At 40.4% G+C, this 14423-nt stretch overlaps 1 protein-coding gene and 1 long non-coding RNA gene across 18 annotated transcripts; one reads left to right on the top strand and one right to left on the bottom strand.

Annotated features, from left to right (window-relative positions):
- Positions 1 to 89: 89 nt before the first annotated feature.
- Positions 90 to 7396, top strand: LOC103996174 (lariat debranching enzyme). Of its 5 annotated transcripts, none has more exons than XM_065122454.1 (11): positions 90 to 248; positions 621 to 715; positions 857 to 973; positions 2906 to 3063; positions 3390 to 3511; positions 3857 to 4050; positions 5004 to 5186; positions 5270 to 5388; positions 5477 to 5616; positions 6379 to 6498; positions 7138 to 7396. In XM_065122454.1, the coding sequence occupies exons 2-11, from the start codon at positions 710 to 712 to the stop codon at positions 7233 to 7235; spliced, it is 1257 nt and encodes a 418-aa protein (XP_064978526.1). In that variant the 5' UTR covers positions 90 to 248; positions 621 to 709; the 3' UTR covers positions 7236 to 7396. The 5 variants fall into 5 exon arrangements, with proteins under 5 accessions (XP_064978526.1, XP_064978527.1, XP_009415305.2 ...); XM_065122455.1 differs by having other exon boundaries at positions 95 to 261; positions 7177 to 7396; XM_009417030.3 differs by having other exon boundaries at positions 96 to 261.
- A 743-nt stretch (positions 7397 to 8139) lies between these two features.
- LOC135619942 (uncharacterized) lies at positions 8140 to 11964 on the bottom strand. 13 transcript variants are annotated; one of them, XR_010489559.1, is made up of 6 exons: positions 10090 to 11964; positions 9959 to 10009; positions 9511 to 9588; positions 9330 to 9438; positions 8876 to 9243; positions 8140 to 8789 (listed from the first exon to the last, which is right to left on the bottom strand). It is a non-coding gene; the product is annotated as an uncharacterized LOC135619942 (long non-coding RNA). The 13 variants fall into 13 exon arrangements; XR_010489554.1 differs by having other exon boundaries at positions 9959 to 11964; XR_010489555.1 differs by lacking the exon at positions 9959 to 10009.
- Positions 11965 to 14423: the final 2459 nt, after the last annotated feature.

The following is a 14423-nucleotide window of genomic DNA, read 5'->3' as shown; positions in this document are numbered from 1 at the left end:
CAATTGCAATATTGTTGGACGCTTAGTCTTTGAGACCTGAGTTGAACCCCGGTTGGGTTCAACCAGATAAGTTATTTGATACCAAAGGAGTAGCAGCCCTCCGCCCCCACGCGACTCTTCTTCCCTTCCACGCTTCATCTCTCTCTCTCGCGCGCGCGCCTGAAACCCTAAGCATAGCCGACTCTACTCCCTGTTGCGTGCAGGTCGATCGGCGACCCTAGCAACCAGCGGCCAGTATTCTTCCAGCGGTGGGTTCGCTCGGTACCTCCCCTCTCCCTCTCTACTCGCTCGCTTTCCCTCTCCCCCCTTCTTCTCTATCGCAGCAGCCCCGCCCACACCGGGAGGCGGCCCCCGCTTGCGTCCGCGCGTCGGGGTAGCCCTCGCTGGCACCTATGCGTCGGAGGCATCCTGTCTCCCTCTTCCTTTCTCATGGCATACTCTATGCCTCTCTCTTTCGGATGGCGTCCCGTGTCTGCCTCTTAATTTCTTTCGACGACCCTTCTCCTGACAACACTACTTAGACCACAGCAAAAACATCAGTCAACTAGATTGGGAAAGAAGAAAGAGATCAGTGTTTTTCAGCTGGAGATTCTAACAACATGCTTTATTTTTTCTTTCAGTGCTTTCCCTCTCCTTGCATTGGATTAGGGAAGGCGGAAGATTTGATTTGTGCTGTAGTGAGGAAGAAGAGTGTCACATCAAAGAGACGATGAAGGTATTGCCCAATTTCACTTTTTGTTTCTTTCTATCTTTTTCTCTCACTTGTGTCTGTTTGTGTTTTCTTTCCCAATCGATTTCGGTTTCTTAGCGTTGCTTTCTTTATGTCTTAATCTTTTCCCCCCCTACGTGGAAACAGATTGCAGTCGAGGGCTGCTTGCATGGAGAGATGGATAAGGTGTATGACACGATTCGGCATATGGAGAAGGTTGAGAACATAAAGATCGACCTCCTAATCTGCTGTGGTGACTTCCAGGTCTTGCAATTATCAACTTGTTTTATTAGCATTGCAAGAATATTTGAATTTGGAACAAAATCTTATCAGCATCTTCTTACATACATAGCATGTGATGAATTCGTTTCTTGAAATTGACAAATCATAGCATTAGTTTTCACGTTCTCAACCAGTAAGTTTGGTGTATGATAGTTGCTAGTCGGATAATGGATTAATGTATAATAGCGTTATACATGTTAAATACATAATTTTCTAAAATAATGGCTGTTAGAACCTGCAAAAAAAGAAAAGAAAAAGAAGGGAGCAAATTTGAGGTTCTATCCTAGTAAGCATACTAGAGCCTCAGGACAACTTGAGGCCGCAGCGATGGAATAAGAGAAAGTTTAGACCAAATTTATCATGTGTAGATTGATATCTAGCTAAAATAAGCTTTTTTGCATTGAAAGAAAACTTGACTTACACGGTAAAATTCTCAGATTGAAAGAAAACTAAAACAATCTTTATTGTTTACACAAACTAACCATTGGAGGCTTGTTTCCTATTAAATAATGTCTTCTGGAGATTTTAGGATTCCTCTTAACTAAACCAATTGACATCCAAAATTATATTAAACTATTAGATTTATGCCTAAATTCTAAATATGTGTAGAATTTAATCTATGATCCCAGGTTTGCCATATAATTGGATGACATTGGCTTGCTGTTGCAGTTGATTCCACACTTACGATTATTGGGTCCTGTAATACAGCAATGACATTGTGCTATGTAGAGGATTTGGTGGTTACGACCTTTACTGCAATGGTAGGCAATTTAATTATTCCCCATAAGGAGATTTGTTGTCAACATTGCTTGCTGTATTTGTAGCAATTTTTGCAAGTCAGTGTCCGTTGCAATAGATAATAAGAAATTCTTTCTAGGGCTTCTCTTAGTTTCTGTATCACCTACAGTTTGATGGACAATTTAAGTAGCTTTGAAATGATTTTCATGAAACCAAGTTATTTTCTTTGATTGGTAGTTGACTTTTTGATGTTGATTGGAGGATCCTTAGATGGTTTCTTGACTGTGAAAAGTTGGTCCATTGTATATTTCATCTCTGGAAAGGTTTTTTCCACTTTCTTCTCCACATAGCAAATTGTTTTTATTTGATGACCCAAAAACTCATGCTTCATGGTTTCGTTTATCTTCTTCATGGCATTGGAAAATTGCATCACATCCTATGTTGACGTCATCTTTGTGGGATTATGGGCTCTGTTGCCAATTTTGTTGTAGTTCCACTATAACCAAAAGCTACAATAATGGATCAGAACCAAGTTGTGATTGACTTAATGGTTTATCAGTTGTGGTTGAACTTGGACTATGACTAGACTAAGACTGATCCTACTTCAACACCCAAACTACTGTAGGATTCCATCACCTCATGTAGTCAGTAAAAGGCTATTATTTCTGCCCAAGGCTTTGATGTGGATTGCATAGTTTCTATCTCCTAAGTGGAAGCCGACATTTTGGGGGCCATGAAGAATATATATTTAACAAGTAGGCAGAACCTGTTGTAGCTCTGCTTCCCTGAAAAGTGAAATTTGAGTTACTTCTTATGATTGTGATAAAGATGCATTTTATCTATCTACACTAGGCATTACATTTGTAATGCCAGAGACATTGACCATGCTTGTCTTTCCATTATACTTTTAATTTATAAATCCTTTTTAACAATTGATAGTTTAACATTTTGAAATATGGATATCTTTCATTTCCCACATTATTCTAACATGTGGTAGCACTCTCCTTTATAGTTGGGATTTTTTTAAATAATTGAAATCTTTCAAGCATGTCAAGATGCCTGCTTGCACAATGCACACTCATATGCATATCATTTTTTCTTGCTTGTAGAACCCTGCATATGTATTTACCTTGATTCAACTCATGTCTTTAACCATTTAATTCTTTGTCCAAGCAGGCAGTCAGGAATGAAAATGATCTCGAGAGCTTGAGTTGCCCACCAAAATATCGGAGTATGAACTCTTTCTGGAAGTACTACTCTGGACAAGAAGTAGCACCTGTTCCAACTATATTTATTGGCGGGAACCATGAAGCATCGAATTATTTATGGGAACTGTGAGTTTCTTTATAAGATAATTAGTAGCTTTGAAGATAGAAGGCATATTTTATATACATTACTAAGATTAACATCAGATGTTCATGTGGTTGTAGCATTAAAAAAGTGTTGGCTATCTAATCCTAATTTGGGTAATTTTTCAAGATAATTTAGTATATTCAAGCAAATTGAGGCTTTTATTTGATCTTGCATTAACAGTTTAAAGACTATCTCATGTATGCAATGATTTGTCATGCTAAGCTAATCAGACTACAGCATTTATTTTGTTTTTGTTTTGTATGTATGTGGCTGCATGCATATTGGCCTGACTCGATGCCTTTGGTAGGTATTATGGAGGCTGGGCTGCCCCTAATGTATATTTTTTGGGCTTTTCTGGAGTTATTAAGTTTGGCAATATTCGAATTGGTGGGGTTTCTGGGATTTATAAGCAAGGCCATTATCATCTAGGCAAGTTTACTCTCCAATCTTGTGTCCTTGATAAATCTATGCTGAGTTATGCTTTTATTTTGTTATTTTGCGGATTGTTACAGAAGAGCTTATTTCGCTTTTTGTTGTCCATATTATATTGCTATATGCAGATTTTTGCCATACCATTTTCCTATATAGTTCATTGTGATTTTATATGCCAAAATAAAAAAGCCTTCTCTGATCACATATGGTCTTGTCTATATATTTTTTGCCTTCTTGGATTTACTTTGCGAACCTATATAATCTCTAAGTTGAATCCAACTAAGATAATTGTTTGATCACACCTTCATTGTGCTATCAAATCATAATGTATTCTTTTAGCAGGACATTTTGAGAGACCACCATATAATGAGAGTGATCTTCGGTCTGTATACCACGTACGGGAATATGATGTAATGAAGCTCAAGGACATTAAGGAACCTATAGATATTTTCATATCACATGACTGGCCTGTTGGTATCTATGAATATGGAAATTCGAAGAGGCTTGTTCAACGTAAACCCCATTTTGAAGAAGAGGTACACCCAGTTCATAATTTCACTTCACTGTGCATATTAAGCTGTTATAATTTCACATTGATTTAAAATAGAGTGAAATAGTTATTGAACTTACCATTGCCTCCTGATCAGTTGTATTAGCAGTACGTTTATGCATATCTGATGATATGTTTATAATCATGTTTCAAGGAATCATGATTAGCATTAGAAGCTGGGATTGGGATTGTTGGTTGGGTTAGTATATTACTGAATCAGGTTGGAATTGGCTGATTATATTAGTTTTTGAATTTGTTTTTGTGATTTTCGAGTGGAGATTCCGTTAGTTCTTGGTTTCTCAGGGTTTTGGAACTAAATAGTGGATCCAATAATTCTTCAAATCATGTTTAAAAGGAGGTAATCTGGTCAAATTAGAGCCAAAAGCGCTGGTTGAATCACGATTACAGTGTATCTTTCTTATCTAAATTAACATAGAATAATCTGGAAAGATAAAAAAAAATATTTTTATTTATGAACAATTATGCATAAATTCGATAAAGGATAAAATGAAAAAGCTCATTTAGGATGATATGAAAAAATGTTGTAAGAGACCTATAGATGTTCTAGTTAAATGATGTGAGACAATTAGTAATTAATCATGTAAGGATAGGTAGAGGAAAATCTAACAAGGTCCTACCAAATGGTCTTTGCAAACTATTTATGAGTATCCAAAAAATATGTCTCTTTAATTATTATCTACAAAATTGGACGTTTCCAGTAAATATCCGATACATAACCCAATAATTATGTGACAAGTACCATGTTTTTCATGTATCCAATATGGATATGGCAAGCAACTTGATGAATCTGCGATTCATTGGTTGGACAATTGTATATTTATTGATATACTGAGAGTATTATGCTGAAAATGAATGTTATGCACTGTTAACATTGATGCTATTAATGTCTGTTGTCTAATTACTGTGCTTCTTCTTCAGATCAGGAAGAGGACTCTAGGCAGCTTGCCTGCTGCAGAGCTGCTAAACCAACTTAAACCACATTATTGGTTTTCTGGTCATCTTCACTGTAATTTTGCAGCTGTTGTTCAGCACAGAGAGGATGGGTCTATCACAAAGTTTCTTGCTCTTGACAAATGTCTTCCAGGTCGAAAATTTTTGCAGGTAGAGATTCCATGTTTGTTGTTACTACAATGATGCATATTCTATGAACTCCATTGAAAAACTAAACTCAGTTAAATTCTTAGATTGTTGATGTCAACTCAGATCCAGGCCCGTATGAAATTCAGTATGACGAGGAGTGGCTTGCAATAACGAGGAAGTTCAATAGTATCTTTCCGTTGAGCCGAAAAACTTTTCATTTGAGGTTGAAATTTCTATTTTTTAATTCATATTTGATACACATTGACTTGTAGCATAATCGAAGTGTATGATTTCTTTGATTTTGCATGCAGGCCTGAACAGCTCGACAAGCAAGATTATCGTGAGTGGGTGAGAAATAAGTTAATTACTAGAGGAGCCAGACCTTTTGATTTTGTGCAGACTGTTTCACCCTTTGATCCTTCTCGGCCAATCACTCGAAGTTCAACATCTGGTAATAATAGGATCCATGATCAAATGTGCAAACATGAGGCAATTGAACTCTTCTATTTCTTTTCTTTTTGCTGCAAAAACTGTTAGTGTTTTTGTAGCTAAGATTCGTAATGCTTCCATTTTAAATTTCACATATAGGTGATATGCTAAATCTTCCTTTCCTGTTTTTTCAATTTATGTTAAAGACTGAATTTATCATTGTTTTTTTTTCTTCTCTTGTAGATATGTACATAGAGCATGTTTGTTTTGGTTTTATCTGTGAATCTGTAGTCCCTTCATTAATTAATTACCTTTCCACTTGTTATGGAGCTTCAAATATTTATTGCTTACGGATACTTTTTTTCAATATCTAAATTGACCCTTTTATTTTCTTTCTACCCTGGTTGAGTAATTTGCCACATTATTCTCCCGGCCTCACGGAGCCAATTCCATTCCATGTGTCCATTTTTCGGGCATGCAAACAAGACCTGAGACAGTAGTTATATGATGGGGTGCCTCATTCATCTTTAGCAGCAATAGAACAATCCAGTAATTTCTTTGTGCAAGAGATGATAGAATATTGTGTTCAGCATCTGATTGAAATTATGTTTGGCCATTTCCTGTTTAGATATAACTTTGTTTTCTTTCTATGGTTTGTGGATATGGCCTTGTTGCTTCTAGTCGTAAGGCTACATGTATCAATACTTTGTTTTCCTATTGTTTATGGTCCATGAATATGGTGTATGTTCACAATTTAATGTCTAACCTGTTCCACATACCGCAGGACATTGTCGGAACCCTCAGACAGAGTCATTGTTACAGTTGCTAGAACTCCCATATCTTCTTGATAATGTTGCAGAGGCTGGCATGCCATCACAGAATCCCAATTTTTTTAATACTAAAGGTATTTGACTTGTTCCTTTGCCCTATCTTATGGAAATCTCAGCTCTTCTCCGTCTGTGTCTCTTTTTAATGTGTGCATCCTGTGTGGTGCCTTGATGCATACAAAAAGAAGGTGAAAATTTGAAGACATGCTATATAATGATGTGTCCAACCACCAAATTTTAAGATTGACAAAATGTGTAAAAGGTGAACTTGGATATAATTGCAAGTAAAGAATTGTCGTTAAATATGTCATACAATTGAAATGAATAAGTCATAGACGATAACAGAAATTGTTGGACTATGACTACCAAGTTGTTATTTTGTTTTTAATCATTTGAAATATATCACAATATGGAAATGAATGTCATAGATGATGACAAAAAAAATTGGACTTAGACTACCGAGTTGTTATTTTGTTATTAATCATTCAAAATATATGTTCTGCACTCATATGAAGTCTCCATGTTCTCCTATGACATGCATTCCTATGGGCAGTAAACAGAATCATGCCTCCTATATGTTTAATTCCACTACATACTTCGAGCTTTTATTGTCAACATTATCATTTATGCACGTGCATCTTTGGAATCGCATGGCGTGTTCCTCCATGCTTTTAACTGAGAATTGACTGCTAAGGATTTCATGTGGCGCATGGCAGACGCTTGGAATCAACTGTCTGATGATGGAAACTCTGCAGAAGTGGGTGATGTGGATGAGCTCGAAGAACTTGCAGAAGATGAGGATGGAGATGCTTGATATTTGCCACAACAGAGGACTGATCTCTTGATCAATCAACAAGCAACGAACCTGTTGTTGTTCCAACACTGACTTTTTGTAAAATCCCTACTTTAGCATTCAGAATTTATGATGGAACGAGTTGTAATTGATTTTTATCAGCATGTCATTTCTTTTTCCCACTGCGTGTCATGTTTATTCATCGCCTGTGCTGCTCAAAAGCTTCTCAATATTGCTGGGGCTAATAAGTATGCCTGTGTTTAATGTGCACATCAGTGAATGCATTCTTGTTAGATTTTTGACTAGAAACGTTTTAAAGTAAAGTTGAATACACATTTGAGTTATGGATAGTTATGATCCATTTTGGCTCTGGTAAAGTTTTTATGATTTATTTATGTCAAATAATTTTTATATTTTTAAAAATATAATACATAGGTCTTTGCTATCTAAGTCTGAATTAATAAATATTAGAGTTTGCTTATGTGATATATTAATTTATATTTATCGATGATGGAAGGTGTCATCGTAGAAATGACCACCTATAATAGCATCGAGCTATTATGTTCTAGCAGGAGATTGTACACACAACTTGTACACAACTTTTCTCGTATTGACGATGAGCTCAAGAGCTTTTAATCCTGTCTCAATTAAATGCATGTTGATAAATTCAACGTTAAATATGTAGTGGTCAGTCTCTTTTCCTTCTCTTGGGCGTTTTTGTCTCTCTATCGTCTCTCACTTTGTCCTTTCCTACGCTCTCACCTATCGTGTCTATTATGTGGTGGTCCAACGCTCCCTTACTTCCGTCTCTGACCTCTCCACCTTCATATGTTATTATAGCTTTCGTCGTTTCCTCTTTCTTGATAAGTTAGTCGGGGAGAGCAAGAGGGCTACATAGACCGACTCAATCACTCTGTTTGCCTGCTCTTCATCTTCATGATGTCGTGCTAAGGTGTGACTTAGAAAGTATAATTACTCATCGAGATTAGAACAGGTGTCATTCATGGTGGCATGCATCCTGGGGTCGATGAGCTGGATCTATCAAATTTCACTCTAACTCCATGACACATACCACCACGTCACCCATATTTGAAACAATATTAAAAGAGAGCCTTTGTGCTTTGGCTGATTGACGCCTTATAGCGCCTAACACCTTTCTGCATTGAAAGAGACCCTTGAACAAAATCAAAGGCACAATGGTGTAGTGAAATCATAACAGTTGTGTATTCTGGTATCATTCATCTGATTTCTATGACATTGACATGTTACCAATTCCAACACCAACTTGTCTCCGAACTTCACAACCAATACCCGCCACAGAGTTCCTACGTGAAAATAGCCTCTCCCTCCTTCCTTTAGTGCTCTTAGCAACAGATTCTTTGTACCTATTGCAACAAAATGTGAAGGAGACAACCCGCATCCGCATTGCCACGATACTGAAAACAGCACATAAGCTCTGAATTACCTCGGTGAAACTGCATTCAGACGAGATTTCATAGATTCTGAGAACAATTGGAAGTCTGATGGTTCTGGTCCATCTTGGTTAGCCGAAGATTTGACTGGCCAGCAGGTTTGCTGTACAAGAAAAGGAAGCAGAACAATACTGTGACATACTTATGTGAGAAATTATAATATAGACATTTACGAGTATACAGTCGAACCTTGGACTTGAAGTAAGAATATTTGTTACTGGCATGAGCCAGCATAATATTTGTTACTTCGGCAGAATCCCCTCCTGGATTACTTATTGGAGATGACGGGTTAGCAACAACTGTTGCAGGAGCTATTTCATTTTCCCCTTTTGGTGCTGAGGAAGATGTTAAGCCCACAGACGATGCAATTGAATTTGTGGAGAAAACCAGATACTGCAGGTGATCATGAGATCCTGATCTAAGCCGACCTCTTCAAGCAATGTGGCGTGCTCGTCCCATGGCAGCAGCAGCAACAAAGTGCTGGATAATATGCTCTTCAAATTCTTCATCACTTCCAGCAACTGGCAATTGCCATGAATAGGCGAGAAAGAAAGAATCTGTACATGCTTGAGAAGAACGTTTTCCATACTTAACTCTAATGACTAACAAGAGAAGATCAAAGAAGATTTGAAGAACTACCCACATGTTGCAAATTGAAATCTCCATGCACTGGATGATGAAAAATTGTGGTGGTCGTTGCACGGTCAAGTCTAATGCTGCTTTCCCTTTCTACGGCCTCTAGTAGTTCCTGGCTGACAAATCATCAGAAAGAAATCAAAACCTCTTAGCCATAGCAACAGTTAGAGCACACATTGCAAGATTACCCAATTCATATGAACCAGGTGGGATCCTTCAAACTGATGGACCGCCAACACATGGGACACCGAGATTTTCTCTGGCACCTAGTAGTGAAATAATTGAAGAGAACTTGAACTTAAAAATGAAGGAGTTTGAAACAGCAAATACATTCAACAAATACATCCAACAGGAATAGGAATCATAGCTTTCTCAAGAACACTGAGATCATAGATATTTCAAGCATATTGTACAAAAAAACCTAGCATATGGCATGGATAATAGCTAACATAAATCATCAAGCAAAGAGAGTCCAAAGAGAAAAGCCAAGCTTGTTCAACTACTATCAAAGTTGGCACCTCAAAACAAGTAGTCCAATCACAACAACAAATATATGATGGCCGTATCTTTCGATTAAAAACTTTTACAAGACTATAGTCCGCATGCTCAAAATACATTGTAGATTGGAACTCATACTTGCACCAAGTAATCTGAAGAACAACAATCAAGGAAATGACAAGAGGACACCTACAGAGTAGAGGCAGGAAAAAGGTTAACCATCACTTACACGAATAGAAAGAAAAACAAAAATACAAAAGACACCATACCGTTGAAGGATCAATTTCGCAGAGGGGTTCAAGACGGATGCTGCATGCATCACCACAAGCATCCTGAACTCCCCCTTCCACAGGAGTCCGAGCAGATGGCAAATGGCTGTCCCTCTTTGCAGTCCCGAAACCCTATGTAGAACCTCGTATCAACTAGAACAGACAGGGCAAAAGATCGATCAAGAGAAGCTAGAGATAGGACAAACTGTCGCAGCATTCTCCGAACGCATTCTTCCTAAAAAATACATATAAAACCAGTGCCTCACCAAATCGAACTAGGATCGTATCACCCCTGAACTTAAATCAATGCAGACGACAAACTCAAATCAACAATTACGCCACAAATTACGAAAATTATACGAAGAATTCCCTTATACGGCAGGCGCCGAAGAACAGAAGCTCCAATATCATCAAGAACCCAAAAGAAACAAGTACAAGATTAGGGCAAACAATAGATCGATCGACCGCAAGTGCGATCAAAGATGGAATAGCACAATCCGAAACAAACAAGCGATCAAAGCAACGCCTCACACGAATCGCCTCCACATTGGTGCTGAGAAGATCGAGGCGCCACGATGCGACCCAGTCACCGCCAAAGGCAATGGGAATCGACGATGCGATGCGTTGGGCGTCGACAAGGGAGCCACAGAGAGAGAGAGAGAGAGAGAGAGAGGGATTGGAGACAGCGTGTCAGTTGTCTCTTCCCGTCTTTCCTCCCCATTCCTGTTTCTACTGCAAATAATCGAGAAAGGATGGGATCTATAGTTTAAACCTTACTTTCCACACCAACACAATGCACGCTAGTATGTCTTTAGATGACGTAGAATGATAAAGATGAATCGGTTATGATAAGATGAATCGGATAGAATCTCCCGTCGATTCCAAAATGATAATAATATAAAATTAATTACAGTGTATCATATTTTTTGCCAAATCGATTCTATATTCATTCGAGAACTTCAAAGAACATTCCATACCAAACATTTATCGAACTTTATGGAAATGTGCATTCGAAATTATTTTCATACTACAAGAATCTGAATAGACCACCTCTCACCCATGCATAATTCCTCCAGAAGAAAACATCTAAACCAAAACCAAGGATTGTAAAGTATAATTGGCATCCAACCATCGACGATTTGAGACGCAGATTACTTATGTGTTGATGAGTCAACTCGTCCACCACGGCAACACATTAATCCTCGACGAAATCGCTTGTCGGAATGCAACCGAGCAATCCGAAGCAGCAGCAGAGCAGTGGAAAAGATCCCACCTTGGACCACCTCTCCTGTCTTGTACCACGAGAAAAGCCATTTCCCTTCTCACCGGAATGCCAAGAGGGCTGCCTCTACTCCTTCTGCGAACCGCTTCGCCAAAATCCGGCGCCGTAAAACTTCGCCCGCATCTCCTTCTCCAACTCCAGCAGCTCCTGAGACGGCGTCTTCGCGGGCCACGCCTCCCCGGCCCCTGCCGCCGCCAAAAGGAACCCTCCGTGAACGCTGAAGTCGTCGTCATCGTCCAAGGCGCCGTATTTGGGCCGCCAGATCCCGGTGGCTTTCTTCTTCGGCTTCCTCCTCCGTCGCAGGGCCTTCCGTACGAGCCCCTCCGGCAGCTTGATTACCGCGAAAACTAGGAGTTTCGCCAGGCCGCAGGGGCAGCAGCAGAAGATGGCTGCGCACTCCGCCGCCGTTTCTCCGGACGCCTCGGCGCAACGGGATCCTGGCTTCGGCTTCGGATTCTCCACGACGATCAGCGGCCGGAGCCTGCGGGGAACCGAGGCAGGCTCGGGTGGCGGCTTCCGTGCCATATGCTCTTTCCCGGTGTCGGAACCTCAGAGGCCAATATCTGAAGCTAAAAAAGAGGCGTGGTGAACCAGAACTTAATGTTACAATGCTTCTGCGGACCAGAATGAGAAGCGTTCAGTACATGGATTCCGTGTCGCCACGTGGGCTTCGAAACGAGGCGAGTTGCTACGGTGCCGCGGGTGCGGGGAATGAAGAACGGAACCCAGAAACATACCAGGCCACGTTAGCTGGTGGGACCCAGGGACGACGACTGGGTTAGGGCAAGTCGGAAGGCCAGGTGCTGGCGGCGAGAGGGAACCTTCGATTTGACCGGATTTTGTGAGGCGCTGAGCTGGACGCTCGCCGCCTTCCTAAGACCGCAAGTTCGTGAAGCATCGGATGAGGACAAATCCGAGACGCGCGCGAGGAAGGTTCGATGTTTCGTCGTCCCGTGTGGTTATGGAGAGGAGGAAACGATCGCTGCTGCCTTCTCCATAATAAGGTGAGCCGTTACTGGATTAATGCACTCGCCTTGTCCGTCTTCTTCCATGGAGTAGCAGCAGCAGCAGCCAAGACGACGTCCAAATGGATAACTGGAAAGGTAGGCAATTTAATTTGCATGAGGCAATTCTTATGGAACAGAAGGTTTATAGGCGTATAGATTTGCTTGCCCTGGTCAGGAACCTTCAAAGATGAAGCTGCTGCTGAACACCTGCGAGCGTAAAGCTTTGCTCTGACAAAGGCTGGTTGCCGACGGATAAGCAGACGGCAAGGCGGTCCACCATGGCGGTCACAAATCATCGTGTGGTTTCCTGATCTTTGGGGCATAGGATCACATACAAATACAACAGTTGCTCAAATACAATATTAGCCCAGGATTAAAACCAAGAGAAGAAGAAATCGTCAAACAGTAATCAAGCGCATCCCTCGGCTTGCATATGAGCAGAACGAAATCTTATCTTCTATCATGCCCGATGGTGCTCCTAACAAGGATACCAATCTTGGATCGATGTAAATAATGGTTTACGAGCGAGAGGCTTCGTGAGTAGAGCAAGAGCAGATCGCTGTTGCTGCTGCAATTGCTATTGCTGTGAGAGCACAGGTGTTCCTTTCGTTCCCCTTAAGTCCACCATTCGTTCTCCTTAAGTTCGTCGACTGTTGGTAAATCAACGAAGACTATCACAGTAAGGAAGATGAGGATTGGCCGCGGAGCCTCTTAGAAATTTGGCTGCAGCGGTGTTGGTCGCTGGCCGAAGGCAAGGACGAAGCTTTGCTTTTCTTAGCAATGTTGGTCGCTGGCCGAAGGCAAGAGCGAAACTTCGCTTTTCTCACTGCTTTGATTGATACCATGATGAAAATAATAGAAGATAAGAACAACTATTGAAGAAGCTTTATTGAATAAGTGAAAAAGCTTAAATTTCCTCATATAGTTGAGGAAATCTTATCTTCTATCATGTATATCAACAGAAGTACGTGCATGTCCGTTGTTCTGTGTGAGAACTCAAGTGTTTGATATTTTGATTCATAGGAGCTATTGCTGCCCTAAAATATATACAGCAGAGGGTAAATATACTATTTAACCTGACAATAATTTGCACAAAAAATCTTTATATTTATCTAATTATTGTCTACCTATCACCATAAAAACAAAGAACTTACAATCCAGTTCGATTTCGAGTAAAAGAACATGTATTTCACTTCATCATATCTGCAAAAAACGTGTCTTTCAGGTAGTGGCAAATTAAGGAGACGGAGGAGACCCGAGGAAGAAGAACGAGAAACAGCGAGGGATTCTCATGACGGTCCATGAGTGAAGAATAGTTCTGTCATTGGCCCAACAATGAATCAAACATATAAGATTTCAAAGCTTCATGACCGTGAACTCGTTCAACTATATGGTTCGTGAGCTCGTGTAACTATTTTGGCATGTGGAGATGGATTCTCATGCGATCTAGGGGTGCTCGAATCCGAGGCCGTGTCATTCTGTGCCGCCTTGGATCCTCGCCGGATTCCCTGTTCATTTAAATCGCTGTCTGAAGTGACACCTCATTGGACTGACAACAACACATTCCTCTCTCCCTCATCAGATTCTTCTTTTTTGGCATGTGTGCTTGATACATCGATGCCTCCTTTTCCTCCACCCCCCTCGCGGCTTGCTTCAGTCCTTGATCAGGCACCTGACAGTGCAAGGACGGCAGTTCCTGTCTTGGCCGGACTCGCAATGTTCCTCGTAATAATTAACTCTGTCTCCCTCCCTCCCTCCCTCCCAGCTGGTGACTCTTTTCTCTGTTTATGCCTCAGGCAGTGTAACTTTAGTACATCTTTACCTTCTCTTTTCCATTCTTTTCATCGTACACGTACATGACGTGCTTTCTTTGCTGTAATGTATTGATGGTGCGGTGTATACTTGTGTTACTTGCAACCAGCAGTGCTGTTTGATGATGATGAGGTCGACGTCTTCACCTACTCTTCAGTAAAATGTTGGATTTGCATCTCGACCTGTATGTATGCTTCAGCCATTTCAGAGATCACCAGAGAGTAGCCGAGAAG

This window comes from Musa acuminata, chromosome BXJ2-8 (assembly GCF_036884655.1).
Source record: "Musa acuminata AAA Group cultivar baxijiao chromosome BXJ2-8, Cavendish_Baxijiao_AAA, whole genome shotgun sequence".
Taxonomy (NCBI): domain Eukaryota; kingdom Viridiplantae; phylum Streptophyta; class Magnoliopsida; order Zingiberales; family Musaceae; genus Musa; species Musa acuminata.
This window is presented reverse-complemented; position numbering and strand designations above follow the sequence as displayed.